General features: G+C 35.9%; 1 protein-coding gene across 6 annotated transcripts in view; it reads right to left on the reverse strand.

Moving 5' to 3' along the window:
* The window catches only part of TTC23 (tetratricopeptide repeat domain 23), a 97,088-nt gene extending 78,265 nt beyond the window's left edge, over nucleotides 1–18,823 (reverse strand). The window contains exon 1 of one of the 6 annotated variants that reach the window (XM_004759813.3): nucleotides 18,604–18,823. Coding sequence is in view for 3 of the 6 variants with exons in the window: in XM_004759810.3 (XP_004759867.1) it covers nucleotides 12,243–12,294 (52 nt within the window). In the remaining 3 variants the exon portion in view is untranslated. Of the gene's footprint in view, nucleotides 1–12,242; nucleotides 12,411–12,444; nucleotides 12,796–18,381 lie in introns of those variants that run through there. The other 5 variants (XM_004759812.3, XM_004759814.3, XM_004759810.3 and 2 more) reach the window with 5 other exon arrangements.
* Nucleotides 18,824–18,861: the final 38 nt, after the last annotated feature.

Here is an 18,861-nt window from a genome sequence, read left to right on the forward strand (position 1 = left end):
TTTTTCGAAACTGATGCTAAATCTAGGAAAATTCCAACACTCTACCCATGAGTTCTTTGAAATTAGTAGTACTCCATCCAAAAAGATCCTGATAAGTAGTACTAACTTCTTAGCAAAACTATCAGGCTGATTTCCAATTTTAACTAAACCAAACATTCCTTGTTCATTAAAATATACATATTTATACATGTATTTTATATATGTATATACAGGAGAAATCAAGCAAGCCCAAACAACTCTCAAAGAACCCAGATTATATCCCCTGAAACCCAACTGACTTTGAAGCAGTGAAATAATGACTTTAATAAGGAATAGCTAATTAATAATAAGTTATTATTATTTAATAACTTTCACTTCTAGTCAAGATGGGGCAATAGGGACAAGATTCATTCTCTTGCCTGAAATAGCCAACCAACCAACCCCCCCCCCCCCCCACACACACAGACAAAGACATTATGGAACAATGGTTTTCAAGAGATAGGATATCAGATGTGATTACAGAAAAAAGAAACAAAGTGAGACCCATGATTACCCCAGCTTATTGCTTTGAGAAAGTTTCTAGAACATACAAGGAGCAGAAACACAGAAGTAACCATGAGACTCTCTGAGTTGAGAAACTAGAGCTGAGGACCTGGGGAGAATAGGTAGCTAGAGTTCATAGGATAGATTACTGGAAAGGCTAGAGATGCACTGAGAAAGGATCCTGTGATTAGCAGAGGGATCCTTACAACATGGAGAGAAAATACTGATCGGCATGTGTATAAGAAAAATATTTGAGTGTGGGAAAAGAATCCTTCTAGTAATATTGAAAGGAACAGTGTCTGGCATTCATACAGGGCCGGCAATACCTGTTCCCACCAAACAGACTGGAAAACTCATAATTCATAATGCATTGGGTAAAGCACTCAGAAAGGTTTTGTTTCCGTAGTGTGAAATTACTATCCCTAGACTGAGCACTGCTTAGACTCACCTAACAAAGCATAACAATAAGACTTAGAAGGATCAGCCTATTTCTAAGTAACTTAACTGCCCCAGAAGACAAAACTCAAGGATGTATAGGACACACAAATAGCTAGCATGCAACAAGGTAAAATTCACAAAATTTGACATCTAATCAAAGATTACTAGGCATGCAAAGGGACAGGCAAACCGGGGCCATAATGAGAACAATAATGAATCACTCAAAACCCAGAATTGACACAGATGTTAAATTAGTAGAAAAGAGTATTAAAGTAGTTATTATAATTGTATTCCATATGTTTAAACAGTTAAGTGGAGACACAGAAAATATTTAAAAGGCTGAAATTCAACTTCTAGATATGAAAATTACATGAGATGAAAAATAGACTAGATGGGATTAATGACAGATTAGATATTACAGAAGAAAAGATGACTGAACTTGTAGATTTAGCAATAGAAACGATCTAAAAAATTGTAAGCTATATGTTTATAAAAAATAAAAAATTAAAAAAAAAATTGTAAGCTATGAAACAACTTCAAATTGCCTAATATATATAATTTCAGTCTCTATGGGAAAGCAGACTGTAGCAGGGACAGAAAAAATATTTGAAGAAATAACAGCCCCAAATTTTCCAGACTTTTTAGGAAAAGCAAAAATCTGGAGATCCAAGAAGCTCAATGAGCATTACACACAAGAAACAGAGAAAACTACACCAAAACACAGCATAACCAAATTCCTTAAAACCAAGGTAAAGAGAAAAATCTTAAACATAGAAGGAAAACATATTAGTATGAAAAAATAAATATATGGATGACAGCAGATTTCTTGGGGGACAAAAAGCACATGAGAAGGGAGTAAAACAACATACTTACAGTATTGAAAGAAAAAAAGTTGTCAAGCTAAAATCTGCACCAGTGAATAGAGATCTTTCAAAACCAAAACCTGAAAGAATTAATCATCAGCAGATTTGCACTCCAATGTTCTCCAAGAACTATTAAAGGAAGTCTTTCAGAAGGAAGGAACATGGTAGCAAATGGAAATCTAGATCTACACAAAGGAATGAAGACAATGGGAATGATACTTACATGGGCAAATATGTAAGACTATTTTCATATTACTTAAATCTCTTTAAAAGATAATCAACTTTTTTTTTAAGATAAATTTTTTCCCTCTTTATTTTTTTTTAATTTTTAAATTTTTTATAAACATATATTTTTATCCCCAGGGGTACAGGTCTGTGAATCACCAGGTTTACACACTTCACAGAACTCACCAAAGCACATACCCTCCCCAATGTCCATAACCCCTAATCAACTTTTTTTAACAAAAAATAATGTACTGTGGGACTTGTAACATATGTATAAGTGAAATGTATAACAATAGCATAAAGGCTAGGAAGGAAGGAATGGAATTGTCAAAATCTTACACTCTATGTGGAGTGGTATAATATTAATTGAAGGTAGACCTAGTCAAAGTTGTATAGTATAAGCCCCAAGTAACCATTAAAATAACCAAATAAAGAATTTTAGGTAATAAGCCAGCAAAGGAGATAAAAGGACTCATAAAAACAATCCAGTAGAAACTAGAAAAAAGTAGGGAAAGAGAAAAAAGAACATATGGGACAAATAGAAAATAAATAGCTAGATGACAGGCTTAACTCTAACTATATCAGCAATCACATTAAATGTAAATGGTCTAAACACCCCACAATAGGAGATAGATATCGACAGACTGGATAAAAATGTAAAACCCAACTGTATGTTGTCTATAAGAAATTCATTTCAAATAGAGAAAGACAATTAGATTAAAGGTTAAATGATGGAAAATTATATACTAAAATTAGTCAAAAACAAAGTTGGATTGTCTCTATTAATATCAAAGTAAATTGTATAGCCAAGAATATTATCTTGATCTCACAAAACAAACTGAGGTTGCCGGGGGGAGGGGGTTTGGGAGAAGGGGGTGGGATTATGGACATTGGGGAGGGTATGTGATTTGGTGAGTGCTGTGAAGTGTGTAAGCCTGGTGATTCACAGACCTGTACCCCAGGGGATAAAAATATATGTTTATAAAAAATAAAAAATTAAAAAAAAATAAAAAAAAATAAAAAAAAAAAAAAAAAAAGAAAAAAAGGTCATTTTATAGTTATAAAAGGTCAATCAGTCATGAAGACATAATCATTCTAAGCATTTCTAAACTTAATAACAGTTTTGAAATAGGACACCCCAAACTGATGGAATCGCAAGGAGAAATAGACAAATCCTCAATTACAGTCTGAGATTTAAATACCTTGCTTTTAATAATTGGCACACCAAATATGCAGAAAGTCAGTTAAGGAAACATAAGACATGAACTACATCATCAACCAACTTGATTTGACATTTACTAGAACACTCTACTCAAGGAGAGTAGAATAACACTCTTTTCAAGTGCACATAGACATTAACTAAGACAGGTTATCTTCTGGGTCATAAAAAAAGTTTCAGTAAATTTATGAGGATTTAAGACACACAAAATATATTGTATGACTACAATGGGATTAAATTTTAAGTCAATAACAGAAAGATACCTGGAAAATGCTCGAGTATTTGGAAACTAAACAACATGCTTCTTAAAAAAAAAAAAAAATTCAACAATGGTTTAAAGAAGAAATCAAAAAAGAAATTTGAAAGTAGTTTTAACTGAATGAATATAAACACAACACATAAGAATTTGGGAATGCCACTAAAGCAATCCTTATGGAGGATTTTTTATATTAAAGGCATATATAAGAAAAGTAGAAAGTTCTCAAATCATGACCTTAGCTTTTACCTTTGGCAACTAGAAAAAAAGAGCAAAGTAAGTTCAAGGTAAACAGAAGGAAAGCATAAAGTAAATAATAAAGCTCGCCTCACAAATCCATGAAGTAAACATAGAAAAAACAAGACAGAAAAAGCAATGAAACCAAAATTTGGTTCTTTGAGACCAATCACATTGATTAAATGTCTACCTGGACTAATCAGAAAAGAAGGAGCGAAGACACAAATCACCAATATCAGGAATGAGAGCGATGGCACCACTATAGAGCCTATAAATATTGTATGTTTAATACAGGAATGTTATGAAAATTTTATGCCAATACATTTGACAACTTAGATGAATAGACAAATTCTTTTAAAGACACAAAATACTAAAGCTCACTCAAGAAGAAACAGATACCTGAATAGCACTATATTTATTAAAGAAACTGAATTTGTATTTTTAAAACTTTCCCTCCAAAAAAAAAAAAAAGAAAAACAACTCCAGGCCTAAAGGGTTTCACTAGTGAATTCTACCAGATATTTAAGGAAGACATAATACCAATTTCATACAATCCAGAAAATTGAAAAAGAGAATATTTCCTAACTCATTCTATGAGACCCTAATTCCAAAACAAGAAGAAATAAGAAAAGAAAATTGCAGATCAATATTCCCCAGGAATGTAGATGCAAAAATTAAAAGAAAAATTTAGCAAATTAAACCTAGTAATATGTGAAAGAGAAAATTCATCATGACCAAGTAGAGTATATCTCAGGAATGCAAAATTGGTTTAACACTCACAAAGCAGTCAATATAATTCATGATATCAGTAACCTACAAAAGACAAACTGCATGATCATTTTGATGAACAACCCAAAAGAACTTGACAAATATCTATTATCCATTTCTCATAAAAAAAAACTTAGCTAAGTAGGAATAAAACTGTACTGTCTCAACCCGATAAAGGGCATCTATCTAAGAAAAACCTACAGTTTTTAGTGAAGACAGAATGCTCTCTCCCTAAGATCAGAAACAAAACAAGGAGGCTCACTCTCAATATTTTGATTTAACATGGTACTAAAGGTGCCTGCTAGTGCAATCAATCAAGAAAAACAAATAAAAGGGAACCAAACTGGAAAGAAGAGGTAAAACTGCCTTTACGCAAGACAGTTTATCTATGTAGAAAATCTGATGGAATATGCAGGAAAAAATCTCCTAGAATAAATACGTTTAACAAGGTTGTAAGATACAAAAACACTATATCAAAATTGCATTTACATATTTTAGCAGTGGATAATCAAATAAAATAAGATGCTGTGAACAATAGCATCAAAAATATGAAGAGGGCTGTGAATTGTGTAAGACTGATGAATCACACAACTGTACCCCTGCAACAAATAATACGTTATATGTTAATTTAAAAAATGAAATAGATATAAATCTTCCAAAAAAGGGAATGGGACTTGTACAATTAAAACTACAAAATATAGCTGAGAGATATTAAAGGAGACTTAAACATATACTATGTAACATGGGTTGGAAAACCCAATATTGTTAAGATGTCAATTTTCCCCAAATTATTGATAGACTTAAAGCTATTCAGATCTAAGTCCCTGAATGTTTTTTTCTTGTTTTTTTTTTTTTTTTTTAAGATTTTACTTATTTATTTATTTAGTCAGAGACAGAGAGGTAGAGAGAGCACAAGCTGGCAAAGTGGCAGGCAGAGGCAGAGAGAGAAGCAGGCTCCCCACTGAGCAAGGAGCCTGAAGTGGAACTCAATCCCAGGACCCTGGGATCATGAGGCAAGCCAAAGGGAGCGGCTCAACCAACTGAGCCACCCAGGCATCCCATAAGGGTTTTTGCTTTATAGAAATTGGCAAACTTTTTCTAAAGTTCATATGAAAATGCAAAGGACTTGAGGCACCCAAAATGACTTTGTAAAGGAAGAATACATTTAGAGGATGAACATGACTTTTCATCAAGATCCATCATAAGATGAGGCTATCAAGAAAGACAGTTTGGTATTGCTGTCAAAATAGACAAACAGATCAATGAAACAGAATGGAGAGTTGAGAAATGACCTCAGCATATATAAACAACCAATCACTGACAAAATTGCTAAGGCAATTCAGGGAAGAACAGTCTGTTCAACAGATGGTGTTAGAACAACTAAATATTGGAAAGAACCCAGATGTCCATGGACAGATGAATGGATAAATGTCGTATCTATATACAATGGAATATTACCCAGCCATTAAAAACTTGAAATCTTGCCATTTGCAACAATGTGGATAGAACCAGGGGGTATTATGCTAAGTGAAATAAGTCAATGTGAGAAAGACAATTATTATATGATCTCACTCATATGTGAAATATAAGAAACAAAACAGAGGATCATAGGAGAAGGGAAGGAAAAATAAAAGAAGACGAAACCAGAGAGGGAGACAAACAATAAGAGACTCTTAATGATAGGAAACAAACTGAGGGTAGCAGGAGGGGAGGAGGTGGGGATAACTGGGTGATGGGCATGAAGGAGGGCACTTGATGGAATGAGCGCTGGGTTATATGCAGCTGATGAATCACTAAACTCTACCTCTGAAATTACAAAAAAAAAAAAAAAAAAGAGCAACTGGATATTTATGTATAAAAACAAAACAAACAAAAATCTTTGATCCTTACCTCACACCATACACAAGAATGAACTCAAAATGGAACATAGATCTCTATATGAAAATCTCTGTGACCCTGGATTAAGTCAAGATTTCCTAAATATGATACAAAAGAATCATTAAAAAAAGAACAAAGTGACAAATAGGACCTTCATCAAAATTGAAAACTTTGTTTTTCAAAAGAAACTGTTAAGAGAATGAAAAGACAAGCCACAGGCTCCAAGAAAGTATTTGCAAACTATGTAGCTAATAAAGGACTTGTACCTTGAATCTGTAAAGGACTCTCAAAACTTAAATATGAGAAAACAAACAGCTCACTACAAACACAGGCAAAATATTTTAACACATCATCAAAGAAAATATATCAATGACAAATAGGCACATGAAAAGATGCTCAACATCATTAGTCATTAGGGAAATACAAGGGAAAGCCACAATGAAATATTACTTGCGCCAATCAGAATGGCTAAGATTGGAAAGACTGATGATACTTAAGCAGGTGGAACGTTAACTCGCACACACTATAGGTGGGAATGCAAAATGCTACAATCACTTTGGAAAAAAACACCTGGCAGTCTCTTTTTTGTAAAGATTTTATTTTTTTTAAAGTAATCTCTACACCCAATGTGGGTTCTCAACTTACAACCCCAAGATCAAGAGTCTCATGTCCTAGTGACTGAGCCAGTCAGGCGCCCCAACGTGGCAATTTCTTAATAAGCTAAACATTCCCCTTGCCCATGATTCATTTAACTCCTAGATGTTAACATGTGAAATGAAACCATATGTTCATGGAAGAACTTATGCACAAATATTCATAGGAGTTTTATTTTTTATAGCCAAACACCAGAAACAACTCAAATGTCCATCCGTCCGTAAATGGATAAGCAAACTGTGGCATAGTTATATATTGCAATAATACTCAGCAATAAAAAGAAACAGATATGTTATAACATGAATTGGTTCAGTTACAAGAAGCCAGAAGGAAGAGACTGCATACTATGTGGCTCCCTTCATAGGAAATTCCAGAAAATGCAAACCAACGCATAATGACCAAAAGCAGATCAGTGGTTGTCTTGGACTGGGCTGGTGGTGAGTGGGATTGAGGAGAAGATACAGGGAGGAGGAGGATGTAGAGATCTCGAAGAATCATTTGAAAATGAAGAAACATTTTGAGGCAATAGTGATATTATTATCTTGTGGTGGTAGTTTCATGGCTTTATACATAAGCGAAGATTTATCAGATTGTACACTCTTGTATATAAATTAATAAAGCTGTTTCCAAATACATGTGTGTGTGTGTGTGTCTATAGATAGAGACATAGGTATATATAGATCGATATAGATCCATATCGATCTATACAGATATAGATCTACAGATAGATCTATATCTGTATAGATCGATATGGATCTATATTGATCTATCTATCTAATCAGGCTTTCAGAGATCCTTCCCCATTTTTCTCTCTCCCCATGTAGATCCTTCAAACTCCAGTTCTATTATTTACTACAGATAAGGTATCTCAAATTTCACCCTACTGTCATTCATTCATTAAATATTTATTGAATTCCTACTATGAGCAGTGCACTACGTGGAAAACAGTAACTCTAAGAAATGTAAAATCTAGCAGGAAAAAAAAAGATCTGGTACACAACTACCATATTACTGATACTGGGTAGTAAGAAAGGCTGGAAAAGTGGAAAGTGGTAAGACTTCAGAAATAAGAACCATTACTGTTATGGGAAATCAGGTTGCTTGGTTGAAAAGCTTTTGAGAACAAGGACAGGGAGGAGAAAGCACCCCAAGTAGAGTGAATAATTAGCAAAGGCAGAAGAGCAAGGTGAAATGGGGCTCTAGCTAGCTGTGGGTGGTTGGTTTGTATCTGGGGTTGGGGACATGGATACAGAACAGCATGTTCCAAACCAACCCCTCTAGTACACAAGACCCACAAGACATTAATGCACCATCTACAAGAGAGGGTTATTGACAAAGATGATCAACTAAGTTGGTAAACACAAACACTGGTTCCACAAAAGGAGGGTTCTACCATAAACATGGACAAGTTTTATTACCTCAAGTCTTCTCAAAGGCTTTAATGTCATATAATTCCTTGTGAATATACCTCAGAGGAAGCCCCAATATGGGGCTCCATCCCAGGAGCCTGAGATCATGACCTGAGTCGAAGGCACAGGCTTTAACCCACTGAGCCCTACTTTTTTTTTTTTTAAAGATTTTATTTATTTATTTGACAGAGAGAGAGAGATCACAAATAGGCAGAGAGGCAGGCAGAGAGAGAGAGAGGGAAGCAGGCTCCCTGCTGAGCAGAAAGCCTGATGTGGGGCTCGATCCCAGGACCCTGAGATCATGACCTGAGCAGAAAGCAGAGGCTTTAACCCGCTGAGCCACCCAGGCACCCCGCAACTGGTGCTTTTTGAGCCCAGTTTGGGAAGCAAGGAGATAGAGGAGACCTGGAAGGCTGGAGCCAGGTTTAGAAGACATCGATTTTAGGCTAAGAGTTTGATTGACTTTATTTGGCAGATAGTGATGAGCCCCTGAAGGTTTTTTCAAGAAAGAGAAATGAAAATGCTGAGACTGATCTGTTAATTGATAGCCGAATGTAATGGGCACCACAGGAAGCAAAGTGGCCACTGATTTTCAAACTTTAGATGGTCTCCTACCATCTTGATAACTGTTAGCGTATCTGTATTGTGCCTACAATATTAACTTTTTCCTTAAGACTAACTTTTTAAAAACCTAAATATTACTTCGGCTTTACCCTAATAAATAATCAGTGATATTATGGGTTTGATGTCGTATTTTCTCCGATACACATTAAAATAAAAACACAAGATTGCTTCTCGGCCTTTTGGCTAAGATCAAGTGTAAAATAAAAACATAAGTATTAAAATATTAATATTTTAAAAGTTGGTCTGTGTTCCACCTAATATCACATTACGCATCACCAATTGTAAACACTGCATAATCTTGGGAAATTCTAAATTTGAGCAATGTCTGACAACCATTTTTAACCATGATCTACCATCTAAAAAGATTTTATCAGGTTTTACTTTCTATAGTTTATATTCTGACAAAGTAGGCATTTTCTCTAAAAGTAAAATTAGAATATTCTATATCCTTCTTAAAACTTCTCCCTAGAAATTCTGGTACCCTCTTCAGTAAGTGGGTATGGTTCTGTAGCCAACTCTTACCACCAGTCAAACGAATCACTGAATATTGCACAGAATGAATTCAGGGGCACAGTGGAAGTGAGAAGGGAACTGAAGGGAAGGATAAGAAGAATTACTGAAAGAAATAATTATGACAGCTTGAGAACTGCTTCGATGTAAAAATTAAAGAAGGGAGGAAGTTAAGACTGACTCTGACATTTTCATCCAGGAACTCTAGATAGGCTTTGGCACACTGTGGCATGGGCCAAGTGCTGTCCACTGTTTGTTTTTATAAATAAAGCTTTATTGGAACACAACACAATAATTTATATATTATCTACAGCCACTTTTGTACTACAACAGGTGAGATGAGTATCTGTGACAGAAACCTTATCGTTCTCAAAGCCTAAAGAGAGACATACTGTCTCGCCCTTTACAGAAAAAGTTTACTGATCCCTAAAACACTGTGATGTCATGGACAGAAGTAGTCAGTAAAGGAAAATGGTCATTTTGATAAGATAATCAATTTGCTTTCAGCCAGATTGAATTTGAGGCTGTGGGAGAAAATTTATATAAGAATCTCCAACTTAGAAGTTAGAAATATGCTGGGTCACCTGGTTGGCTCAGTCAGTAGAGTATGTGACACTTGATCTCAGGGTCATGAGTTCAAGCCCCATGTTGGGTGTAGAACCTACTTAAAAAATTTAAAAAACAAAAAAGAAGTTAAGAATATACCACTAGTTCTGAGTGACATCTTTTTAAAGGTCACATTTTTTCCTTTCCTTTTTAAAAAGATTAGTGACTTATTCCATGTCTACATACAAATGGGATTTGAGATGGCTAGAGGTGAGTGTTGAAGAGATTAGACTGGACATAGTTATCAAGGTAAAGTGTGGCCACTCCTTCATAATCCAAAGAGAGCTTTACAGTTTCACCAAGATGGAAGAAAGTGGGAGCTTTTCTCTCCTTCATGAAATAACAGAGACTGAAAACATGAGAGAGGAAAGAAACTAGCTGAAGGCCAGTGTGTGAGAAAGCAAAACTCAGTCCATCAGTCCCATCAAAACTCATTCCTGGGTAGCCCTTCAAAAACATGAAAGACCAAGCCATAGGTTCAACGTCTAAGCTTTGCTGAAACCCCGCTGTACAGAGACTCTATGCTATCTTGGATGCCAAGATAATGGCTGGCTTTTTTTCTAACAAGCTCTTGACTTAAGCCTTTTCATCTATTCATCCCACTGGTTGATGATTTGATCATTTCAGTAAGTGGTGTGGTCTACAAAAAGAGCAGGAGATTGGGAGGGGGAATCTGAGATTCAAGTCTGTGTGTTGGTCCAGCTACTCATGTGATTTGGGCAATACCAAAAATACCATCACAACTGATGATTATGTAACACTTTATGCTTTCCCATATTTTATCTTCTGTGGCCCTTACCACAGCCATGGGAGATACGGAGGAAGTTATGATTATCCCTTTTTTGATAACTGAGGACAATGAAGCTGACAAAAACCAAGTGACTTGTCCAATGACACACAGACAGAATCAGGACCCGGGTCTCCTAATAATTTGGTGGTTTCCCACCACATCGTCCCGACTTTCACTGACCCATCTTTAGCACTGGGAGGCAAATACTCTTGCTTTGGAAACCTAAGCCTGCATTTTAAAAACTAATCATATGCTTTTATAACCAGGAAAAGTAACACCTTTGACAGATTTAACCACACTTTATCTTCTACTGAGGGGAGGCAGAGAGGAAATTTTAGAAGCTACGTAAGTAATACGTCCTGTAATATTTGCTATTCTGGGCCTTGAACCTAGTGCTAAACTTTGAAATTGAGCTGATTTTTCTTTCTTTTTTGGCTTAAATATAAAAAGTGGTTTTTCTCACATTGCCTCTAATATTAAATCCTTAAAGCAACAGTTATAATTCAAGTACTCACAGGCTGGTTCTACTTTGCACATACTTTTTTTGTCTTTAATTTTCAGCCAGAGAGTGAAAGTGAAAAAAAAAAAAATTAAGCCATTATTTTAAAATTAGAAGTTTTCACATACGTGTTAAGATCTAGCGTTTGGGATTTCGGCTTCCTAGGAAAACTCAGAACACCTTCCACACTGGGCCTATGTCATCTCAGGCAACATCAGCGAGAGGGGAATGGCAGGAGCCTTGGCAGCAAGGTGTCAGCTGCTATCACTCCCTATAGCTCCGGGACAGGGAGGCAACAAAGTTGCCACCTGTCCTTGCTCCTGTGTTGCCTTTTTCTTATTTTAAGGATCCACGCCTCTCCTTTCAAAGTGAGAGGGTGACATAAAGGGATGTGGTTTTCCCAGCCCATGCCCCTTGGCACTCATTTCCTAAATTTAATCTAACCTAAATTACCATCACTTTTATAGGATTATCAGATATACCAGTCTTTTATAACCAATAAGAATAGAACAACACACTGTTATTACACAAAGATTCGCCATAAGCTGTAACATGCATTCCAATTTCAGAGATGTTTAAACACCAAAAGGTGCATCTCTGAGCTGATTAAATGAATCACATTCCCCTGCCTGGCTTCTGGAAATGTTTGAATCCATGACCTTGCTTTTAAATATGTGTCACTTTCAATGTGTATTGGATCTTATAATAACATGTTAGCATAGACATAGTCTTCCTTTCACTTACTTGGAGCTACATGTTTATCATCAGCTACTTTTCTTTTCTTTGTAATAGCCATAGCTGGGGGTTAAATTTTCATTAGAAATCAGCCCAGGCCTCACACAGTACCCTCTCCCTGCCAGCCTGGGGGAAAGCTTCCCAGGCCTCTCTATCAGTGCCCACAACTGTCAGTAAGACATATCCAATCAATTGATGAATTCTGCCAGACCTGTCCAGTGGAGTGCTGAAGCACATGTCAGTCTCAGATCAAAATAGGAGGAATAAGTCTGAAGTGGGGTCTCAGTCTTCCGTTTCCAAGAGGTGATGTTCAAAAATTTAATAACTGGTGTAGGAGGAGGACCAACCAGTCTATCTAGATGGCAACTATGCTGGATCTAGGATCAGAAGTTCCCCTGCTGTTACAGATGTTAACCATTAGGTGCTGACTTGTTGGGGGATATAGGGAAGCTTGAGGGAGGGGCAGGACCCCCAGGTCAGTGGCTCCTGGGAAATAACAACCATTATGACTGTATGAGAGTGTACTTGTTAAAAAGCAACTTTGCCCATATGTAAGCTGAGGCATCAAAAAGCCATGAGATGGAAAAACATCCTAGAAGGATACAAAATACCAAAACCGAATTAAAAGGAAATAAAAATATCTGAATAGAACTACAACAAGTAAATAGTTTAATATAAAATATTTACATAAAGCTAAGCCCAGGCCAAGATGGCTTCAGTGGTAAATCCTACTAAACATTTAAAGAAGAAATATGAATCTTTTACAAACTCTATCCCAAAATAGAGGAGGGAATCCCTTTCAACTCATTCTGGGAGGCCAGTATGATCTTGACAGCAAAGCTGGACAAAGACGTAATAAAACAATAAACCAATATCCTTAAGATTATAAACACAAAAAGTCCGCTACAAAATATTAGAAAACCAAATCTAGCAACATAACAAAGGGATTATACATTATGACCAAGGAGGATTTATCCCATGAATGTAAAATCAGTTTAACATCTGAAATCATTAATGTAATACACTGTATTACTAGAAGAGAGGGCAAAATTGCATAATCATTTTAATAAATGCAGAAAAAACATTTGGCAAAATCCAAAACCTACTTATGAAAAAACTTCCTTAATCTGATAAAGGGCTAATAAAAACTTCTTAAAAACTTCATGCTAACATCACACTTAATGGTGAATATTTGAGTGCTTCTCTTTTAAGACTGGAAACAAGACAAGGATGTTTGCCGTCTCTACTTGTATTTAAGACTGTAATGGATATTCTGATCACTGCACTAAAGCAAGGTAAAGAAATAAAGGCATGCAGATTAGAAAGGAAGAAATAAAATATTATTACTGGGTGGCATGATCCTATATGTAGAAAATTTTAAGGAAGACACCATACATACACACATACACACACACACACATCCCAAAACAAAATGAAAACAACAGCAAAATCCTACTAAAACTGTTAAACAATTTCATTAAGGTTGCAGGATACAAAATAAACAAAAACTGAATATCTATCAATCTGAAAATGAAATGAAAATATTTCCATTCACAGTTGCATCAGAAAGAATAAAATACTTAGGAATATATTTCACAAAAGACATACAAAACTTTTACACTGAAAACTATATAACATTGTTGAAAGAAATCAAAGGAGACCTGAATAAATGAGACACATTATGTTCATGGATTAGAAGCCTTTATATTATTAAGATTGCAATACCCCCTAAGTTGATCTATAGATTTTATATAACCCCTATCAAAATCCCAGCTGCCTTTTTTTTTTTTTTCAGAATTTCACCTTAAATTTGTATGGAAATCTAAAGGACCTAGAATAGTTAAAACAATCTTGAAAAAGAACAAAGCTGGAGGACTCACACTTCCCATTTTCAAAACTTACTACAAAGCTACAGTAATCAAAACAGTGTAGTCTGGCATAAGGACAGACATACAGCTTAATGGAAGAGGTTTGAGAGTCCAGAAAAAAGCCTTTACATTTATGGTCTTTTTTTTTTTTTTTTTTTTTTTTCTGGGTGACAAGAGTACCAAGTAATGCAATGGGAAAAGAATAGTCCTTCTGACAAATTATGTATGAACCACTGGAAAGGTGCAAGCAAAATAACAAAGTTGGGACCCTACTTCACACCATATGTAAAAATGAACTCCAATTGGATCAAAGACTTAAAAGTAAGAGCTAAAACTCTAAAGGTCTTAGGAAGCAAAGGGCTATGTATGAGCTTGGGTTAGACGAAGATTTCTTATGTACAATACCAAAGGCACAACTGATGAGAGAAAAAGATAAATTGGACTTTATCAAAATTAAAAACTTTCGTTGTTTCAAAAGACACCATCACAGGGGCACCTGGGTGGCTCAGTGGGTTAAAGCCTCTGCCTTCGGCTCAGGTCATGATCCCAGGGTCCTGGGATCCAGCCCCGCATCGGACTCTCTGCTCAGCAGGGAGCCTGTTTCCTCCTCTCTCTCTCTGCCTGCTTCTCTGCCTACTTGTGATCTCTATCTGTCAAATAAATAAATAAAATCTTCAAAAAAAAAAAAAAAAAAAAAGACACCATCACAAAAGTCAAAAGACAACTCAAAATAGGAGCACACATTTGCAAATATTTGTGGATATAGCACATATTTGATCAAGGGACTTTAATTCAAAATATGTAACAAATACAATTCAATAATAAGACAAAAAACCCAGGTAAACAATAGGCAAAAGACTTGAAAAGACAATTTACCCGAGAAGATAATGTGAATGACCAATAAGCTCATGAAATGTTCAAAATCACTAGTCATTAGGAAAATGAAAATCAAAACTCTAACAAGAACTACTTCACACCCATCAGAACAACCATAATCCAAGAGACAGACAATAAGAAGCAAGGATGTAACAAAACTGGACCCCTCAAACACCGCTCATGGAAAGTAAAATTGTATATTCACTGTAGAATGAGTAATTCCTCACAAAGTCAAACATACCTAGAATTACCACACAAATCAGCAGTTCCATGCCTAGACATATACCCAAGAGACCAAAAACACCTGATCACACAAAACCTCGCACACATCCTAGTAGAAGCAGTATTGACAATAGCTAGAAACAAAAAGCAATCCAAATGTCCATCAGCTGGTGGATGGATAAACAAAATGTGGTATATTGTACATAAGACAGAATATTATTTGGCGGTGAAAAGGAATGAAGTATTGATACAAGTTTTAAACTCTAACAACTTTAAGCGATGTGAAAGCCAGAGGCAAAGACCACATATTGTATGATCCCATTTACATTAAATGTCCAGAAAAGGTAAACCTATAGACACAAAGTTCAATAGTGATTGCCTGGGTTTGGGTAGGAGTAGGGAGCGCCTGCAAATGGGCACAAAGAATCTTTTTAGGGTGCAGGAAATTTTCTAAAATTTGAAGATGGTAATGCTTGCACAACTTTGCAAATTTTTTAAAAAAAAATCATTGAGTAGTATCCTTAAAATGAGTGAATTTTATGGTCTGTAAAGAATACCTCACTAAAGCTATTAAAAATAGCTTAAAAAACTATTTGTTTAGTTTTTTTGTGTAAAACTAAGTTTTTTTAGTTTAGTTTTTTTAGGTTTTTTGGTAAAACCACAATGCAGTTTTATGTATAATTCTGGCTTTTAAATATCTATGACTACAAGACTTTTTATTTATTTTTTATTTATTTTATTATTTTTCTAAAAGATTTTATTTATTCGTTTGAGAGAGAGAGAGAGAGTGAGCAGGAGACAGGGAGAGAGCGAGCGAGCGAGCGAGCGAGTGAGCAGAAGCAGGGGAGGGACAGAGGGAGGAGAAGACTCCACCCTAAGCAGTGAGCCCCACACTGCCCATGAGATCATGACCTGAGCCAAAGGCAGGCGCTTAACTGACTGGGCCACCCACGTGCTCCTACAAGTTTTTTCTAAGTTAGGTCGGCCCCAATTCCCAAAGATAATGTGGCAGAGGCTCCCAACTCTTGAAAACCAATTCTAAAATAATAATATGGTTCTGTGAATAGATAGCTCAATGCATTAGTGCCTAGCACCTATTAGGCCTCATAAATGTTTACTGGAGGAACAATTAAACACTCTTCCTGGTGTGATTTTTCTCTCCAAACACCTCATACACAAGATACCTGAAACTCAGTTACTTAGGGCATTTTTTTTTTTAATTTTAAACTAAAGAAAAATAAATGCTAATGTCCCCTGCACTGCAAAGATGGTTAGGGTATACAGGGGAGTAAAGAGATGTTTGAGTAGATCTGATGAGTACTGCAGCCCACCACATCAGTCCTCTGCAGCAGGAGACCCTGTCTCAGAGTTCTCTGCCAAAACCAAAGCTTCCCCCTTCTGGCTCCACCTAAGTAAGAACCACTGATCAACAACTTAGGATCTTTTGAAGCAAGGTTTGAGGCAGGAGACAAGCACCCTGCTTGGTGTCTCTGAAGAACTCTGCTTTTTTGGAGGGGGGGGGGATAGCTAATCCTTGATTCACTTTTGTTTGCCCAACACTGAGGAAAGTAATCTGGTACGTGCTGGCAACCCACTTCGTGTATGTAATTTAATTTCATCTCAGAGAAACAGGTCAAGTGAAAGCCTACAGTCGAGTAAGAACACCTCCCATCCTCCTATGATGTCCTTCAATAATAAGGTTGTTTTGTTTTTGTTTTTGTCTTTTTTTTGGGGGGGGGTGTTGAAATTCCTTCAATTCAATTGAATAGAACCAAGAAACACACTTAAATCCTGAGGCAAAAGGAGCAAGAACTGAGCCAAGGTGATTAACAATCATGTTTACTGCATTACCTGCACCACCACGAACACCACACCTAGTAAAATTTGTATTTGTATCACTAAACAATAAAATAAGTTCAATGCTTTAAAAGAATACAAGGCCATGCCTCAAGGTTTGTTAGTCCACCATGGGAAAGGGAAGTTACGTGGATAAAATCTCTTAGGAGGCTGCTACCAATCTGTACTCCATTATTTACAATATTTAATCCTTTCATTTCTGGTCTCTATTTTGGAACCATCTTAATTTACATGATCAGTTTAATATTTTTCCATTACTATTTTCATTAGGTCTCACTCCTGCTGAAAACCCATGACCAAACCCCTTGAATTCTGGCAATTTTGACTCTTCATGCAACTTATGTCCTTTTTGCTTTTTTTTTTTTTTTTAAACAAATAAAAAAACAAAGTCTCCAAATGAACCCTGTGCTGCAGCCTGAGGTAATTATTCTTTAGGCTTACACATATTTGCTAAGAGCTCATCTACTCCCTGGGATGCCACTTCCCTTCTTTTTGATCTACTGAAATTTTGACTATTGCTCGGACTGAATTGGTTTGTAAGCTCACTGTGAAGCTCTCCCCTGATTATTTTAGCTCACTCTGATCTGCACTCTTGAAGTGCTTGTGGTCTACAATAGCATCTATGCATCCAGAGCTTTTGACTTAAATGTTTTGAGCCTCATTTTCCCAGCTAGAGCATGAGCTTCTGGAGGGACTTAATTTTATTATTTCATATCCCCATATAACAGAAGCCATTCAAGAAATACTTACTGCGTATCTACTATAAGTTATGCCCTGTAGAGATATAGATGTACCGCTAAGTATATTTGTTAGTTGAATTACTACCTAAAGATTCTTTAAGATGCTGTGTTTTGGAATTACATATTGGACTGAATCCTAAAAAAGGTATTAAGTTGCTATTTCAAATATAAGTTATTCTTGTTTATTAAGATTTCCCTGAACTTTCATATTTTAGTTTAAATGAAAATCTCATTTTGAAAATATAAATATTGGATTTCTTTTTTGAGAATTCATCCTTAACGTTAATTACCTACTGGTTCTGCTTCCTATAACAATATTATGTTTTCCTCAGTCATTGGCAGATTTTTCTCTGAATTTCCTAATCTACAAAGATACACAAAATTTGGATCCAAAACTGATTCTAATTTCTTTTCTATTTTCTGATAGATGAATTGTCTATTATGCTAGGTATAATATACAAAAATACCCATTTCACTGAAAAATTACAATAATATTACTAAGTGTCTCTTTAAATCCGTATTAAAGCAACAACAACACACCACAGCTTTTTAGGGTATATTATAATCTATAATTACTCTTATTACCTTGTTCCCTTTAGCATCCAAAAATCCACTGATTATTTGGAAACAACATTCTTCCAACCTCACCCTAAAAACACTTTCTGAAAACTCCTCTTCCTGTCACACTTAGATTGTGCCTGTATGTTAAATTCTCCTTTGACGCTTATTCCTTTAAAACTACCGAAAAACCGGAAAAGTTTCTTTAACTCTCAAATCTCTGTGTCGTAAAATCCTTTGTCAGTTTACCCCGTACGCAGGAGAGGTTCTCCGTTTCTTTTTCCAGCGAATTACACAGTTGTCTCCGCAGCCTGATTTGCCAGTTTGGTTCCCGCTGTACCAGCTTGTGATTCTTTGTACAAATTAATAACCATGAAAAAGTCTAAAGCAGGGCAGTTCCCGACTAAATTATAGTTGCCTTTTCCCGTAAAGCAACTTGGTACCTCACAAAACTCCAGGCGAAGAATGAATGATAGAGCACGCACCAATGGGGAGTGGAGAACAGGA

The sequence above is a fragment of the Mustela putorius genome, unplaced genomic scaffold (genome assembly GCF_011764305.1).
Source record: "Mustela putorius furo isolate JIRA1106 unplaced genomic scaffold, ASM1176430v1.1 tig00003972_pilon_pilon_pilon, whole genome shotgun sequence".
Lineage (NCBI taxonomy): Eukaryota > Metazoa > Chordata > Mammalia > Carnivora > Mustelidae > Mustela > Mustela putorius.